General features: G+C 50.6%; 1 pseudogene and 1 gene segment (V, D, J or C); both read left to right on the plus strand.

Moving 5' to 3' along the window:
* Positions 1-696: 696 nt before the first annotated feature.
* LOC122101383 lies at positions 697-9991 on the plus strand. The segment is given in 4 exon segments: positions 697-843; positions 944-1059; positions 6861-6961; positions 9963-9991. Coding segments are annotated over 4 exon segments (393 nt in total).
* Positions 9992-10137: 146 nt separating this feature from the next.
* On the plus strand, positions 10138-16177 carry LOC122101384 (annotated as a pseudogene).
* Positions 16178-17405: the final 1228 nt, after the last annotated feature.

The raw sequence follows: 17405 nt of genomic DNA on the forward strand, positions 1-17405 counted from the left end.
CTTCTCATGAGTGGTCACTTCTACCAATCTCTCTCCCAGTTCAGTATACTTCTGAAGACCAGGACAAGCCCTGCAATCCCAGAACACTTGGTCCACAAGGATTATCCTGCTTCTGCATGCTTGTTCTTTCTCTTTCCCTCCACTGACACTCATTGGATCTACTTCCTGATCAAGGTTCCAAGGTTCTGTGTATGTACATATATGTGTGTTTGTGTATATATGTGTGATTGTGTATTGTGGGCATGTATGTACCTGTGAGGTGTGTGTACAGGTATGTGTAGGTGTGTATTTTTTGTGTGATAAAGAAAGACACTGTTTGCATTCACATATTACATATCTAGATGAAAAATCAGGTCTTTCAGCATGAATGCCTCTTGGTAATTGCAAGGACCAGGGAGATGAGGCTGCAGTCACAGGACTCAGGTGACTAGAGACCCGCGGTCACCTCCTCTCAGGGGACAGGTGACAGGGATGCTGCCCCTCGTATGCAGCCACAAGCAGGATGCCCCCACATGCAAATTCCCACATACACACCAGGAGAAGTTGCACCCTCGCTTAAATTCAGCCTCTTCTGCACTCTGGAAATGCTGTCTGCGCGTGACAGCCGTGACCTCGTGAACGTGAAGCAGGTCTGGTCTTTGTGCTCCTGCTGGCAGTTCACAATGGTGGTGACTTGGGACTGGGCAGGAGCGTGGGATGCGGCGTCTGGGCCAAGATGCAGCTGCTCCTTTGTCCACAGCTGTGCTGTCCCAGATGCAGCTGCAGGAATCAGGCCATGGCCTGCTGAGGCCCGTGCAGAAGCCGTCCCTCTCCTGTGCGGTCTCTGGTGACTCTGTCAGCATGGTGACTGCGGAGCTGGACCCAACAGGCCTCAGGGAAAATGCTGAAGTGGAATGGACACATCTATAAACGTGGGAGCACCGCATACAGCCCGTGCCTCCAGAGCAGAGTCACCATGCCAGTGCACACCTCCAAGGACCAGTGCTCCCTGCAGCTGAACTCTGTGACCATGGAGGACACAGCCTTGCACTACTGTGTAGGACACACTGAGGAGACCAGGTGTGAGCCCTGACACAAGCCTGCCGCAGGGACGCACGGGACCCACAGGGACGCCCAGCACGCCCAAGCCCAGAGCCCATCCAGAACACAACGTGCAGCCAAGGGCTGTTGTCACCATCTGGCTGCCCTCTGTCCAGCCAACTGCCAGGGATCCCCTCTGGATCTGGGAGGCTGCCACTCCGTGGTGTCTCTGAGTTCACAATGTGATCATGTTGTTATGATTTTTAAACGATAAAGCATATTCCCACATCAATGAGACCAGGGCATCGCCCTGGAAACGTCAACAACCCAGCCGTGGTCCCCAGGACCTGAGGAAGGCCAGGGGACCTGACGATCATTTTCCCATGAGACCTGGGGAGACACTCTGGGATTCCCTGCTGAGGAGGCCCTGAAATTCCCGTTGAAAACCTGAGGGACATGGCTATGCACAGGGTACTCCCTGCAATCCAGGCTGTGTGGGAAGTGGGGATGGGAGGATTATAGTTTGAATCCAGCCAGTGAAAATACTAGCCAGGCTGAATCTCAGTCAAGGAGCTAGACGTGACGTCTCAAGCCCTCTGGGCCCCCAGCTACATCAGAGCTATGGACACAGTGTTTGAGCTCCAAGCCCAGCCTCAGTCAACACCAAGGCTCTGCCCGAATGACAGCTTTCAGCAAAATGAGAGGCATGGCCCAGTCACGGCACGATGGCCCAACGAGCACAGGCCTGAGTTCTAACCTAGTACTTCCAAATCCTGTGAGGAGAAGCCAGACCGCCACCCCTGGAGCTAGCAAACCTTCCCTTTCTCCCCTTCCCGCCTGTGCACATCCAGCTCATGACTGGACAATGGGGTAGTGTCAGTGTACTCATTTTCCTGCTCAAAGACTCTGTTCCATGTGTCTTCTTTTCTCTGTTCAGCCAGAAATGGCCGTTGTAAGTGTGTGGACTGAACCCCAGGTCAAGTAGGGACCTGGGGTCAGGTTTTGCTCAGGCTGGGGCTTCTGCAGACCTGGAAAACGTGCTAGTGCCATGTCTCAGCCTGTGTGCATCAGCCCTCTCCTGCTGCGTCTCAGCAGGCCTTCTGTGGGAATGGAGGTGGACATCAGGTCTGGAGGGAGGCTGACCAGGAGTCATGGGATGTGGATGCAGAGCTCACCCTTGTCCACTCTGAATACATGATTTCACCTCCACCGTCTGCAGCTCTGGGGAAATGGACACATGGGCTGCCTGTTTGTGCTGTGAGGTCCAGGACCAAGGGCAGGTGTCCGTTAGTCCTGGAATTGTGCGCTGTCCAGGACCGAGGACAGGTGTCTGTTAGTCCTGGAATTGTGCGGTGTCTAGGACCGAGGGCAGGTGTCTGTGAGTCCTGAGGGCAGGTGTCCGTGAGTCCTGGCGTAGTGCACTGTCCAGTACCAAGGGCAGGTGTCTGTGAGTCCTGGTGTAGTGCACTGTCCAGGACTGAGGGCAGATGTCTGTGAGTCCTGGCATTGTGCACTATCCAGGACCGAGGACAGGTGTCCATGAGTCCTGGTTTTGTGCACTGTCCCAGCACTGCTGCTCACCCTGAACCTTGTGCTGAGAAGAGCAGCCTCCTGAGGCATCTGCCCCACATCCTGGCCACTGTGGTGCAGTTCCTCACTCTCCTCTCATACTCCCATCTCTGAGACAAAGACAAATCACGCCCTGTTCCCTCACCACACCATTACACGAAGGAATAAGGCTCATTTCTTGAGGAAGGTTTTTTGTCTGGACTCCATGGCTTAGGAAAGGCGTCTTCCACCTGTGAAGGTTTCATCCTGTGGAATCATTTGGACAGTACACAAACCCTTCTCCTCACCAGGAGACAGCACCCTCCAGGTACCTGCTGAGTGTGTGTGGAGCAGGAGGGGTGCAGTGCTGTGCTGACCTGGAATCCTGGTGCCTATGTGTGCCACAGCCATGGTGACTGCAGACACCCAGTAAAGACACCAACTGTGGAACTCAGATTTTGGCCTCCAGGATGGCAGAGCCTTCCTCTAGCTCAACACTGAGTTGTTACATACCACACCACATTTCCATACAACAGTTTACCCAGCATAGGAGTCCCCACACAGACACTAGCAGTCTGAATACCATCACCATTGGTACAGATTCTTCCTGTTGATTTCCTCTCCATTCTCCTATAAGCTCCTCCAGCTTCTTGAGAAAATTTCCTTATTTGCCCCAGGGTGGATCGGTGTCAAGCTGGTTCTCCCTGTTCTCCCTGAGCCTATAGATTTCCTCATCCTCCTGAAGATCCCTCCACAGCCTCCTGGACATTGGGTGATTGTCTGTTTATTTCTGGGCTTTAATTTCTGGACTGGTAGGCAGACATCCACTGAGCCTTTGGACACACCAGCAAACCCACCGCCCCGTACTTTGACAGTTCCAGGCTTCCAGGCATTATCAGTGTCATCCTTCTACCATAACGGCTGATGTGAAGATTGCATTATGTGGGTCTTTCCAATGTTTATCTGCTACTGAAGGATTGCACACAGAAGTGGAATTTCAATATTAAGGGCATATAATGCCATTGCTATGTCGTGAGAGCTCCCAAAACTCAAGCTATGAGATCCAAAAGGATAGGGAGGATGCATTGCCACCTCCCACATGAACCCTCAGAGTACTGAGACTATCCTGAAAAGGTCACTCAGTCTTGACTTGATAGGAATGCAGATTTCTATGCTGGTGTAAGCTAATTTCACACCAGGCTTTCTGGAAGCTTGGGCTAGAGAAGAGTCAATTACTGCTTACATTGTCCTCTTAAGATAAAGAGGTCATTATCACTGACATGGGATTATACCACGTGGTTGGTGCTAGTGATTCACTCTCTGAGGTACGCCCTGCACCCTACTCAATAAATACCTTGTAAAATGGCCCCAGGGCACCTGAAGCTGGTGGAAGGCTTCAGAGTCCCCAGGCACCCCAAAGCTGATTCCAGACCTGTGTCCATTACTGTCCAGTCCCCAGGCACTGCATATTGCAACATGTGTGGACATAAATGACCACTCTGGACTGAACATTCCAGAACCCAGACAAAACACCATTAAGAATTGATAAGTGCTTGAGGATATAACTGTTTAACAGGATCTAAACAGTATACAACAGATACATGCACTAAACCTGATAGGCTGCCTACTCTGTTTAGTGTCAGTTCAAATAACAGATCAGGAAGAGCATCGAAAAAATTAAGGCTCACCTTGTGGAGGGGCTGCTGGTGTCTAGGCCCTGCTCAGGAGAGGGCTCAGCCCACATGCTCCAGATGACCGAGCCCCCGAGAGCATCGGGTTCTGGGAAGGAGGGAGGGACAGTGATGGTGCCACTGCTCCTGCTGTGATGGTGACATTTGGTAAAAGTTCTCAAGGTCAGAAAGTTTTGTAATTATTTCTATTTCGTTGACGTAACATGGACAATTAAAACGATGCACATTCACACTTAGAGTGCAATGTGATAATGTACACAAATGCTGTGGAACCATTGTCAACGAAGAGCTAAGGATCGTACACCGCGCACAGGTTCCATTCTTTGACAGTGAGGAAGCTTGCGGTCTGCTGACTTACATGTTTTCACAAATACAGACCACACAGGTGTCACAAGCCCTCCTTTGTCTTTCTGAGCCTGCATTACCACACTTCACGTGAACTCCCTAGAGTCATCTATGTTGTCACAAATGCCAGGACTTCCTCCTTCTCATGGATGAATAAACTCCTGTTTTGCAAAGATACCACATTTCCTTTCTCCATTCGTTCTCTCCTGGCTTGCTGATGTAAACAATGCGACAGCAACCGAAGATAAAAAACAAATATGCCACTGGACATTACTGGAGTTTGGAATCCATGGCATTTCTAGTGTTTGTGTGCTCATGGACTGTGGTATAACTTCCAGTCACGTTCTTATTTACATTCTCACTATCAGCCTGCCTGCTTCACATGACCCAGCTTGGCCCCCAACACTTGGTATCTCTCATGTGTTATACGCATTTTTATTGTGCACTTTTGCACAAACAGGGACCTTGCACTCTCCCTCTGCTTTCTCACTCAAGGCTGGTTCTCTACAATTTGAGTCAGGCCTTAATTTTCTTTTCCCTTTTGCATTCACGACTAGGACTCAAAATCAGAACCTGATGCTTTCTCTCATTGACTAACCGCCTAACAACTGAGCCATGCCCCCAACACCAGGGTTGATGATTTTTTTTTCATTTCCTTCATTTCAGGGTTTTTGCTAGTTAACAGGTCCTCAGCCCGTGTGTCCCACGGCAGAGCTGGCAGTCACTCTGTGAGCACACCTGATGGTACGTGCTGACTGCTCAGCTGCTCTTCCCCAGCAGGAGACCTGCACACAGGTCCGAGCTCAGTGCCACAGTTTCTCCACCCTGACTGCTTCTCTGTCATGTCCTGTGTCCCCAGGAACTCCCTGTCGCTTCTCCTTTCCTCTCTTCCTCAGAATCTGCTCACCTTTGTGTCAGTGGATTCTTGTTCATGGACAAAAATGTTCACATGCAGCTCACCATCTTGTCCAGCACTAGGAATCACTGGAACCAATGAATTGAAAGACTGATGCAAGGAAACTATCAAAGGGTTGATAAAACAATTTTAAGAAGACACTAGTCACTTGTTGATAGTTACCAAATACTCATTTACCTATGTTTTGTTATGAGTATGACTCACTGAGGTTATTACAAGTTCACAATACACATGATTTAGTCGCACATACACAATACATATGAATGAGAAAAATAGATTTTAACAAATGAAACACCAGAGCCCACTATCAAGCCTCTGCCTTAATTGTGGCCATCCTGGCTGGTGGTCAGAATGAAGTAAAATGCGGCAAGGCCACACCTGATCTCGGATCAGGAAGGAGGCTTTGTGAGCTCACAGATGAGCACCATTCTCCTGGAACACACCAGAGACTGTGGGCCCTCCTAGGCTGTGCAGGCCCAGACCAGGCATGGAGCTCATACCACGGGAGATGCTGCGAGTGTGGAAACAAATTCACCATTGTTATACACTCTTGCGTGTGCACAAGGAGGTCACAGGCGTGTTGCACTTTGTGTTTTGTGTGTGATCAGAAATGCTGACAGAACGATCACCAGGCACAATGGCAGAGTGAGAGGACATGTGTGTCCCTCTGCACCCCAGACAGCTCTCAGTGTTCTCACACCCTCAGGCTCCCAAGGACCTACAGGTACAGTGTGAACCACAGCACGTAGTCAGTGTGTCATGATATCTCCAAGGTGACCATTGTCACCAAACTCCTCCAGCACAGTCACTTCTGCACTGGGAGCCCAATCTCTGGACTTCCCCCCAGAGCTGTATTATAGCAGAGGATATGCAAATAGGACGTCCCTCTGCCCATGAAAACCAGCCCATCCCTGACCTGAGCTCTGTGAGCTGATTCCACCAGTGACTGAGCACAGACCACCACCATGGAGCTGGGGCTGTGCTGGGTTCTCCTTGTTGCTCTGGTGAAAGGTGATTTATGGGGAGTAAGGGATACTGAGTGTGCAAATGGACATGAGTGGGAGGAACTGTGGATGTGTGTGACCATTGCTGACCAGGATTCTCTGTGCTTGCAGGTGTGCAGTGTGAAGTGCAGCTGGTAGACTCTGGGGGGAGGCTTGGTGCAGCCTGGGGGGGTCCCTGAGACTCTCCTGTGCAGCCTCTGGATTCACCTTCAGTAGCTTTGGCATGAACTGGGTCTGGCAGGCTCCAGGGAAGGGACTGGATTGGCTCTCATACATCTGTGGTAGTAGTAGCACATACTACGCAGACTCTGTGAACGGCCACTTCACCACCTCCAGAGACAACAGCAAGAGCACACTTTACCTGCAGATGAACAGCTTGAGAGTGGAGGACACGGCTGTCTATTACTGTGCTAGAGACACAGTGCAGGAAATCCAGTGTGGGCCAGACACAAACCTCCCTGCAGGGCACTCAGCACCAGCAGGGGGCGCTGGGCACTCACTGAGGTCATGGCAGTCACAGGAGCAGCTGTGGAGCTCAGGCCCTGACTCCTCTGTGTGCCTGGCCTCTCCACAGGAAGCTGCGTCACCCACAGAGCTGTCTAGGGTGTTTAGGGCTCCCAGGCTGAGTGAGGACATTGCTCTCCATTTCCACTGGTTTCTCTCCATCTGCAGAGATCCTGAGCAGAGTCCATCTGGCCTTCCCCATGCTGTCCTTCGTCTTCCTAGAGGAAGAGCAGACACTCGCTGCTCACTTTTTTTTTTTTTTTTGGTAGGACCTTGGTCTGGAACTCTGGGCCTGGGTGCTGTCCCTCACTCTTCAGCTCAAGGCAAGCGCTCTACCACTTAAGTCACATCACCACTTCTGGTTTTCTTGTGGTTTATTCTCCAATAAAGTCCCTGACAGTTTCAGGGACTTTCCTTCCCCGGGCTGGCTTTGAACCATCATTCTCAGATCTTAGCCTCCTGAGTACCTGGGTTTACAGGCATGAGCCAGCGACACTGGGTTCATACTCACTTGTTTACACTCAACCTCTGCCAGACCCTGGAAATACTTCCTGTGAGTCACAGACATCTTCCTGATGCCTGAAATGCTGGGCGGACCTTTGTTTCCTTGCTGGCCGTTCCTGGGTGTAGGACATTGGGATGCAGTCAGGATGTTGTGAGGACGCTGCATCCGAACTCAGAACACACCGTCTCTCCCCATGCCCGGCACTGAGGTGCTCTGTCTTCAGATGTCCTGTCCCAGCAGCTACAGGAGTCACGGGCTGGCCTAGCCAAGCCCGCACGAGGTCTCTGTCCCTTGCCTGCACCATGTAGGTGGCACTGGCTGTCATTACTGATGGAGCTGGGTCCCACAGCCCCAGGGAAGCTACTGGGAAGGACAGGAGACATCTTCAACTACAGCTGTCTCTCAGGAGTCAAGTCACAGTGTCTGAGGACACAGCCAAGAACCAGATGTCCATGAGCTGAGCACGGTGACCACTGGGACCTAGCCACGGATTACTGTGCAAGAGACACCGGGAGGGACATCAGCATGAGCCCTGACACAGACTGATCACCAGACCCTGAGCCTGAGCTGCGGAGATGCTCAGGGCCAGCAGCCCTGGATCTCACCCCAGAAGCTGGGTGGGAGCTCGGTGTCAGGTTCTGTGATGCCTCCTCCCATTCCCAGGGTCCCTCTGGACACCTCCCCAGCACCCCACAGTCCCTCTGGACATGCCTGCCTTCCTTTTGTTTCCTCTTCCTCACGTGCTCACTGGCGCACTGTGGGAGGGAAGGACTTCCTGTGTGTGGGTGAGATGGGATCAGCCATCAGCTTCCTGCAGAGCACTGCCACTTTCTGTGTCCTTCTTCCCTGATGCCCACACCTGTCTCAGGTGAGCGGCCTCCCTTCCTCTTCCCCTCAGCCTCCCGTGCTGTCCACTCTGTGTACACTCCTGCTTCACAGCCCACGGCAGCTGCTGATGGTCATTTCCACTCTGTCTACACCCTCAGGATGGAGGGGGATGGAGCACCACCTGAGCTCTCAGTCCCCAGCAGGGGGCAGAGGCAAGGGCAGAGAGGAAAGCCCTCCCACCCAGGGGTTTCCAGGGGTCTAATGGAGGCCCCACTGTCTCTCAGGGGGTGTTCCAACATGGTTGACAATGCAGACTCAATTGCACTAAATATCCCTCAAACAAGGACATCCTCAGCTAGGGACTGAAATGTGTTTACCTACAAGACCAATAAATGTAAGTGAAACAAAAGACAGTGTGATATCCCAAGACTCCAGGCTTAAATGAGGAAGTGAGCCCAGTGCAGCCATCTCCTGTCATGGGGACCATCCACAGAGGCCGAGGAGCCTTCATCCTGCCCTCTGCAGCCACCACAGATGCCTGGCTCACAGCACTGCCGACCTCAGCCTCTCTTTACACTGGGAGCTTCTCACAGCAGATCTGTCTCCACCTTCAAGTCCCTGGGGTGGCAGCGAGGTCCCCAGCCGTGTGTCCCATGGCAGAGCTGCCAGTCCCTCTGTGAGCACACCTGATGTCACCTGCTGATGCTTCAGCTCTCTTCCCCAGCAGGAGAGCTGCACACAGGTCAGAGCTCAGTGCCACAGTTTCTCCACCCTGACTACTTCTCTGCCATGTCCTGGGTCCCCAGGAACTCCCTGTCGCTGCTCCTTTCCTCTCTTCCTCAGAATCTGCTCAACTTTGTGTCAGTGGATTCTTGTTCATGGACAAAAGTGTTGTTCACATTTAGCTCACCATCTTGTCCAGCACTAGGAATCACTGTAACCAATGAATTGAAAGACTGATTCAAGAACACTGTGAAAGGGTTAATAAAACAATTTGAAGAAGACACAAGACATTTTCCATAATTACCAAATACCCATTTACCTATGAGCATATTGTTATTGATTGTGACTTATTGAGATTATTATTATTATTGAGATGGACAACACAGATGATATTGTTACAAATAAATGCATATAAACAGGATAAACAAACAATAAAGCCAGACTGTGACAAGTGAAACACCAGAGCCCACTCACTCCCAAGCGTATGCCTGAACCCTGGCCATCTTGGTTTGTGGTCAGAATGAAGTAAAGTGTGGCAAAAACACACCTGACCTCATCTCAGGAAGGAGGCTCTGTGAGCTCACATATGAGCACCATTCTCCTGGAACACACCAGGAACTGTGGGCCCTCCTTGGCTGTGCAGACCCAGACCAGGCATGCAGCTCATACCACAGGAGATGCTGCCAGTGTGGAAACAATTCACCATTGTTTTACACTCTTGCGTGTGCACATGGAGGTCACACACGTGTTGCACTTTGTGTTTTGTGTGTGATCAGAAATGCTGACAGAACGATCACCAGGCACAATGGCAGAGTGAGAGGACCTGTGTGTCCCTCTGCACCCCAGACAGCTCTCAATGTTCTCACACTCTGCCTCAGGCTCCCAAGGAGCTGCAGGTACAGTGTGAACCACAGCGCATGGTCAGTGCGTCATGATGTCTCCAAGTTGACCATTGTCACTAAACTCCTCCAGCACAGTCACCTCTGCTCTGGGAGCCCAATCTCTAGACTTGCCCCCAGAGCTGCTTTATAGCAGAGGACATGCAATAGGACGTCCCTCTGCCCATGAAAACCAGCCCATCCCTGACCTGAGCTCTGTGAGCTGATCCCACCAGTGACTGAGCACAGACCACCACCATGGAGCTGGGGCTGCACTGGGTTCTCCTTGTTGCTCTGTTGAAAGGTGATTTATGGGGAGCAAGGGATACTGAGTGTGCAAATGGACATGAGTGGGAGGAACTGTGGATGTGTGGCCATTGCTGACTAGGATTCTCTGTGTTTGCAGGTGTGCAGTGTGAGGTGCAGCTGGTGGAGTCTGGGGGAGGCTTGGTGCAGCCTGGGGGGTCCCTGAGACTCTCCTGTGCAGCATCCGGATTCACCTTCAGTGGTTACTACATGGACTGGATCTGCCAGGCTCCAGGGAATAGGCTGGAGTGGGTTGCATGAATTGATCCAGGAGGTGGTAGCACACGGTACCCAGACTCTGTGAAGGGCCGGTTCACCCTCTCCAGAGACAACAGTAAAAGCACGCTGTACCTGCAAATGAGCAGCCTAAGAACCGAGGACTCGGTCCTGTATTACTGTGCAAGGCACAGTGAGAGTAGCCAGTGGGAGCCAGGACACACAGGTTGGTAAAACAACTTGAAGAACATGAAAATAATTTATCAGTTACCAAATCAATGTTTACCTATGAGAAATCTGTTACATGTACTGACATTGAGATTATGACAATATACAATACATGTGGAATTGTCACAAATACACAATGCATATGAAGCAGAAAAACCAATAGGAAAGATTGACTAACAAATGATACAGCAGAGCCCACTGTCAGGAATCTGCCTGAACCCTGGCTGTCTTGGTTTGTGGTCAGAATGAAGTAAAGTGCAGCAAAGCCACACCTGATCTCGGGTCAGGCAGGAGGATCTGCAGAGCTCACAGATGAGCACCATTCTCCTGGAACACACCAGGAACTGTGGCATCAAGAAGGTGCAGGACCTGCTCTTTCTTGGCAGCCGCTGGGCTTTCCTCTTCCCCTCCGGGTCTCGGGTGGTTTCCTGTTTCTTCTCTAAGTTCACGTCTCAGCTTCCTTGCCAAATGTTCATGAACAGATCCTGGGCTCTGCTTTGAAAAGAAAAGTGGATCCTCTGACCCTAGCTATTCCAGGGTCTGACATCTGAAGCTCGTGTGGGAAGCCAGCCTGTGTGGGCAAGTCTGTGCTGCTAAATCTAATGATCCAAGACAGCAGTAGTGAAGCTGTGGCTCAAGTGGTACAATGTTAGCCTTCAGAAGCAGTTCGTGAGCTGGGTGCAGGCCCTGGGCTCCAACCCAGGACAGGCACAAAAAATGCAGCCTGCAGGCTTGTATCTGTCATGATAGAAGTTAGTTCTGGCTCATCCTGAACACAGAATTGTTCACTAATGGAAGTGTGTCAGCACACTCACAACTAGAATTCCCTGAATGACCAGAGCTCAGGGACTGGTCAGGCAAACATGATGGAACCAGGAAAACAAAAGTTTCAGGTGAATTGTGCATGCAGCTGTCCAACACTGATGATGGGAATGTACACATAAGACCAAGAAGAGAAAACATAACGCAGACGTCCTCAAATTCACAACCCAGTAGTGTAAAGCACTGCAGATCACTGGGACACAGACACGTGTGAAGACCACACACTGGCCCTCCCCAGCCCAGCCCTGAGGGCCTTTTTCCAGTTGCCTCTATTTCCAGACTCCAGAGGTTCAGCCTCACTGTTCTCTGGAAGCCAGCGTCTCACAGGCCCCGGAGGTTCTTGCAAATGCCCTGAACATTACCGGACAGGACACAGACAAGAAGGGGACTGCTGTGCCTACAGTGCTCAGGACAGGTACCCGTGGTCCAGACCGGTAAGCAGAGCTGTCTGGAGACACAGTGCAGGGTACTTGAAGGTGGAGATCTACCCTAGCAAGACCATTCAGGAAACACTTTTCAACCAATAGCTGAGTGTGGTGTGTGTGTGTCAGCTGGACTCCTGCAGACTAAGATTGAGGAGATCACCAGAGCAGCACAGCCAGACTAAGCAGTTCATGAGACTCCATCTCAGAGAAAGACGCTCAGTGTGCTGACATGTGCCTATAATCCCAGCCATGATGGAAACTTCACTTAGGAAGATGGAGCTCCAGGTGAGAATATGACCAAAATAACCAGACCCTTCTCAAAATGGCACTAGTACAAAGAAAGTCTGGAAGTCTGCCCAGTGCTAGAGCAACTGCATGGCAGGCCGGAGGCCTCGAGCTGAAGAAAACATCAGTACCTGTGCTGTCCAAATGAAACATTGCCAGCCCTGTTATGTACTCACATGCACACAGTGTGAGTAGATTCACATTGTGTGTCAGAAATAAAATGTGGGCTACATTGTGCAAAGAATCTCCAGGTTAAGAGGCCTGGCTCTGTTGACAGACCTTTAAACACTGAGTAAAAGCATCAGGCACCAAGTTAGAGTTTTGATCTTTGACATTAAAACATGAAAGACTAGAAAAGTATCTTTCCATTTGAACTAGTCCGTACCTGGTCTTGAAAGCTCATAGGTAGGAGTGTACATGTGAGTGTGTTGGTCTAAATTATGTGTGTATATAATTCCTACATATTCACACACACCAGCCTATAGTTTGTATATATGATGGGTGTGTAAATGTGTATGCACATACAAATACACCATATGCAATTATCTGTGTGTATATACACATAAGGCATTTACATAGGTATGTCACATGTGTGAATATGTGGATGTAATTGCGTATGCAATATTTGCATGTGTGGATGTCGATGTGTAAAATACCTTTGAATCCCTGAGATGAGAAGGAGGTTTCCATGTTCCCTCCTGTCTTTCCTCTGTGAATACCTCCAGGTCCCTGAACAGCTCCCCTACCATACATCCCATCCGGTGTTGTGAGGATGGGTGCTGGGCTTGATGTACTGGAGACTAGGCCCAGACTGAGCTCTCTTGAGAACAAAGCTGAATCAACAATTCAGGGGACCCTGGGCAAGGATGAGTGTGCTGTGTCTCTCCCTTCCTCCCTCTCCTCCCCTCAGGTCTTCACATATATGTATAAATGAAACTACAACTATCTGGCTGGGTAATCAGATCGATGTATATTACATTTATGTTATCCACACCCTTCAAGATAGTTTGTACTATTTCTGGTCTAGTCTGTAAGCACATGGAGGATTCCTGGGGTATCGGCCCTGATTGGGGCGTCTGCGATTTGGCTAGGGTTGGTGGCTCTCTGTCCTCAGGTGTGCTGTCCAGGTGCTGCGGGAGGAGGCCCTGCTGGCTGGTGAAGCTCTCGCACACCCTGTCTCTCACCTGCGCTGACTCTGGACCCTCCATCAGCACCACCAGACCCTCACTGTCCGGAAGAGCTTGGCGTGTTTAGCATGCCGTCTGTGGTGGTCTCACTAGCTGCAGCCATCCTGCACGGGCTCCACCTCCATCTCCAGAGCCATGGTCACAACCAGAACTCTGCATTGGGACTCTGTGAGCTCAAGGACCTGGCATGGAGTGCTGTGCAGAAGAGACAGTGAGGGGACTCAAGTGAAGCCTGAGCAGAGCGTTTCCTCCCTGAAGGGACAGGGTCAGCAGGGGGCCAGCGGAACCACCAAACTCCCACAGTTAAAAATAGCAGGTGCAGAGATGGAGGCTGGGGAGTGAGAGGCTCCAGTCTCCTCTGTGGTCTCCTCAGCTTTAGCTCATTACCTAGGAGAACCCACAACCCACAGGCTGTAGGGTAAATCGCCAACTTCTGAGCACAGTAAGCTTTTTCCATTCATATGAGCAGCACAGGAAGAATGTGCATGAATAGGAGACAATAGAAAAAGACTGAACATTTTCACAAACTGGGTGTATTCAGAATATCCAGTTTTCATCAACATGAGCAATGTCATCATCCACAATCAAACTTCTATCTTCATCTCCAGGAATGCAGCTTGAGTCTGACTGGAATAAAGTCTTCCTCACTCCTTCACGGAGTCTGAGCACAGCCAGCTCTCTCTTCTGATGGCAACTTGAGAAGGCCTGGTGACACCAGAGAAGGAATCAAATCTGAGGGGAGAAGGGAGCCTGACTGGATGAAGGCCAGCTACCAGGTCCCTTGCCTGTACTCTCTGTCCAAGATGACAGTGACAAAATAGTTTCCTCATTACCAGAACACAATATATCCTTTCTGTCTCTCTGTCTCTGTCTCTCTCTTGTACACTGCTGTCATGAAGATACAACCATATCTAGCGAGAACATGTTTTTAGAATAATAAGCTAACACCTTACTTTTAATAACCTGGAGCTGAAAATTTTTAATACTGATTAACACAACAGTTGGATTACAATTGTTACAATCAATGTAATGCATTTAAAGAAGGCCATGAGCTAACTGGAGGTAAGTCAGGAGGAGGGATGAGGGATGGAAAATTGCAGAGGAACCAAAGGAAACATGTCTGGATGAGCCCTGGGTTTGCTTGTGTGTGCCAATGGTTGAACAAGTGTCTGTATTCACCATGGTCAGATGCACCTTTAGAAATGTGCAGTTAATTACATTCCATATTGTGATCTGTTTTGCAACAGATAATGAACACATGTCAAAATATAAAAAATACCATACATTTATATACTCATGTCTATATATAAACAGATGTGATACAAGAGACTCACAGTCACACTTGTGCCTTCACTGGGTTCCCTCCCTTTTCTTTCAGTAAACACAGTAATGGCGCTAATTCACACCTAGTCTCACTGCAGAAAAGAGCTTCTTCTGAAAACCTCACAAAGTCAACGCCCTGTGTGCTTGAGATGTTCTAGTGAGCAGACTGGAGGGGGAGTGAGAATCAGAGAGGTATGTGCTGAGGATAACTTCAATGAGATATGAAGTCTGTAGACATGTCACAACTATTTATCATTATTTTTGTACTGTGCTTGTTTCCAAAAAGATAAAATATAAAATTTATATTTATAGTACATGTTTGCACACATGCACAGGATTAATAGGATTGTGGTTAACAAGACATAATCACGTAGAGTTACTGTGCTTTCCTTCATGCAATCATTGTCAGACTCCCAACTAGCTCTCCTATATCAGCTCCTCCCCTCTGAGGCCTCCAGCCCAGAGCTGCCTTTATAGGAGACAGACATGCAAATGGGGTGTCCACCAGCCGATGAAATTCAGACCCCGCAGCTTTAGGGGACAAGCCCAGCCTGGATTCCAGTGATCCGATTCAATGGTCAGCTCAGAAACAGACGTGTCTCCATGGAGTTGAAGCTGAGATGGGTTTTCCTTGTGGCTATTTTACAAGGTAATTTATGGGAGCAAGAGATGCTGAGTGAGAAGAACAGTTCATGTGTGACCATTGCTGACCAGGATTCTCTGTGTTTGCAGGTTTGCAGTGTGAGGTGCAGCTGGTGGAGTCTGGGGGAGGCTTGGTGCAGCCTTGGGGGGGGGGTCCCTGAGACTCTCCTGTGCAGCCTCCGGATTCACTTTCAGTGGTTACTACATGGACTGGATTCACCAGGCTCCAGGGAAGGGGCTGGAGTGGGTTGCACGAATTAATCCAGGGATGGTAGCACATGGTACGCAGACTCTGTCAAGGGCCGGTTCACCATCTCCAGAGACAACAGTAAAAGCACACTGTACCTGCAAATGAGCAGCCTGAGAACCGAGGACACGGCCCTGTGTCACTGTGCAGGGCACAGTGAGAGGAGCCAGTGGGGCCCAGACACACAGGTGCAGCGGCCTAGGCCAGCAGGCGCTGAGCCGCGTCAGCTGCAGGTGTGGTGAGGAGGTGGCCCTGGGGTCTGGCCTCCACCCTCCCAGGGCTCCAGGACCCCAGCTGGTGTCTCCCCTGCGCTGCTGCTCGGAGGCAGAGGCTGGGCTCCTTCCATCTGAACACCAGGCAGGGGCCTGACAGCAGCGATGCCCAGGCTCCGGCTCAGGGCAGAGCTGGCTCCGCACAGGCCAGGGCGGGTCTGGAGTGCTCAGGGCTCCCAGGTGCGTGCTCTCCCGCAGGGTCAACACAGAGACTCCGGGCTTCCTGGTGAGCACAGACTGGGCCCGGCTGTGGGAGCGGTGACTGCAGACTCCTGAGCCTGTGCTGACAGGACCGGCCTCCGTCCTTCCGCCCAGGCAGTGCTCATGAGACCAGGTCAGACCAGTGTGTGCACAGCAGACCAGCATCTGACTTGACACACCCATGTTCATACTCACCTTCATGAGTGTGCAACCGCACTTGACTGCGTGTGTGCTGGGGGCTCACCACACTGCTGGATGTGTCTTCCTGGGGATCAGGCATGGCTCATCCTTCTGGAGGAGATGGGTGGACATCGTGCACAACCTGCACAGCCTGCACAACTGCATCCACCTTCTGCGAGGGTGGACAGGACGTGACCGTACAGAAGATGGAGTAGGAAGACAGATGGACAGACACCAAGTAGAAATTAGGGACAGGGTAGGGAGCATGGAGCACAGGACATCCTAGGGAGGACGTGGCAGAAGTGGCTGAGGTACGTTCACATCTTGGGTGACTGTAGAAGTCCACCTAGGGTAGGCCAGCAAGCTTATGGGAGTGTGAATCTCTCAGCAGCGTCAAGCATTCAGGATTGCTTTCTTTGACTACAGGTAATAAAATGTGAGAAGAGGAAACAGGAAAATGTAGTCATAAAGAATCAATGGGTAATGAACAGAGAGTTCTATTAGGAGGTGTGGCAGTACGACTGTGGCCTAAGATTTCCTGTGGAGAGAGAGGCCGGGGCTGCTGACCAGGAAAACAAAGAAGAACCAGGGACATTTCAGAGGCAGTCACCCCAAACCCAGACTCACAGCACAGCACCTTCTGTGTTCTGCTGAGATTTTAACATAAGACACACACACACATTTTAAACGTCACCATCAGGAACTGAAATGACTGCGGGACATCAGGGTTTCTGGTCCTGAGGGAGGCTCTGTCCTGTTCAACCCCAGGCCCAGGGCCTGCACCCCTCCCACCAGGCCCCATTCTGAACATTCACCTCCTCTCTGTGCTGACGTGCTGGGGACCAACACTTGACTTTCCACTTGGACCTCCAAGTTATGGAACCCAGAAGCACAACCCTCCTGACACTTTGACTAAAGTTTGAGTAAGAAGCCACAGTTGTGAGTAGTATTATGGAAAGTGTGCCATATGAATGCCTCTGTACACACATGCTCAGACATCAATAACTAGTCAGGTCTCCCATTCACATCCATGTGCACATACATCAACTGCAAGGTCTCCAATGAAGACACAGGAAAATCAAGGCTTTCTATGCAGAATATAGAGCCCA

Source organism: Dipodomys spectabilis, unplaced genomic scaffold (assembly GCF_019054845.1).
Source record: "Dipodomys spectabilis isolate Male_0828 unplaced genomic scaffold, ASM1905484v1 ptg000657l, whole genome shotgun sequence".
Lineage (NCBI taxonomy): Eukaryota > Metazoa > Chordata > Mammalia > Rodentia > Heteromyidae > Dipodomys > Dipodomys spectabilis.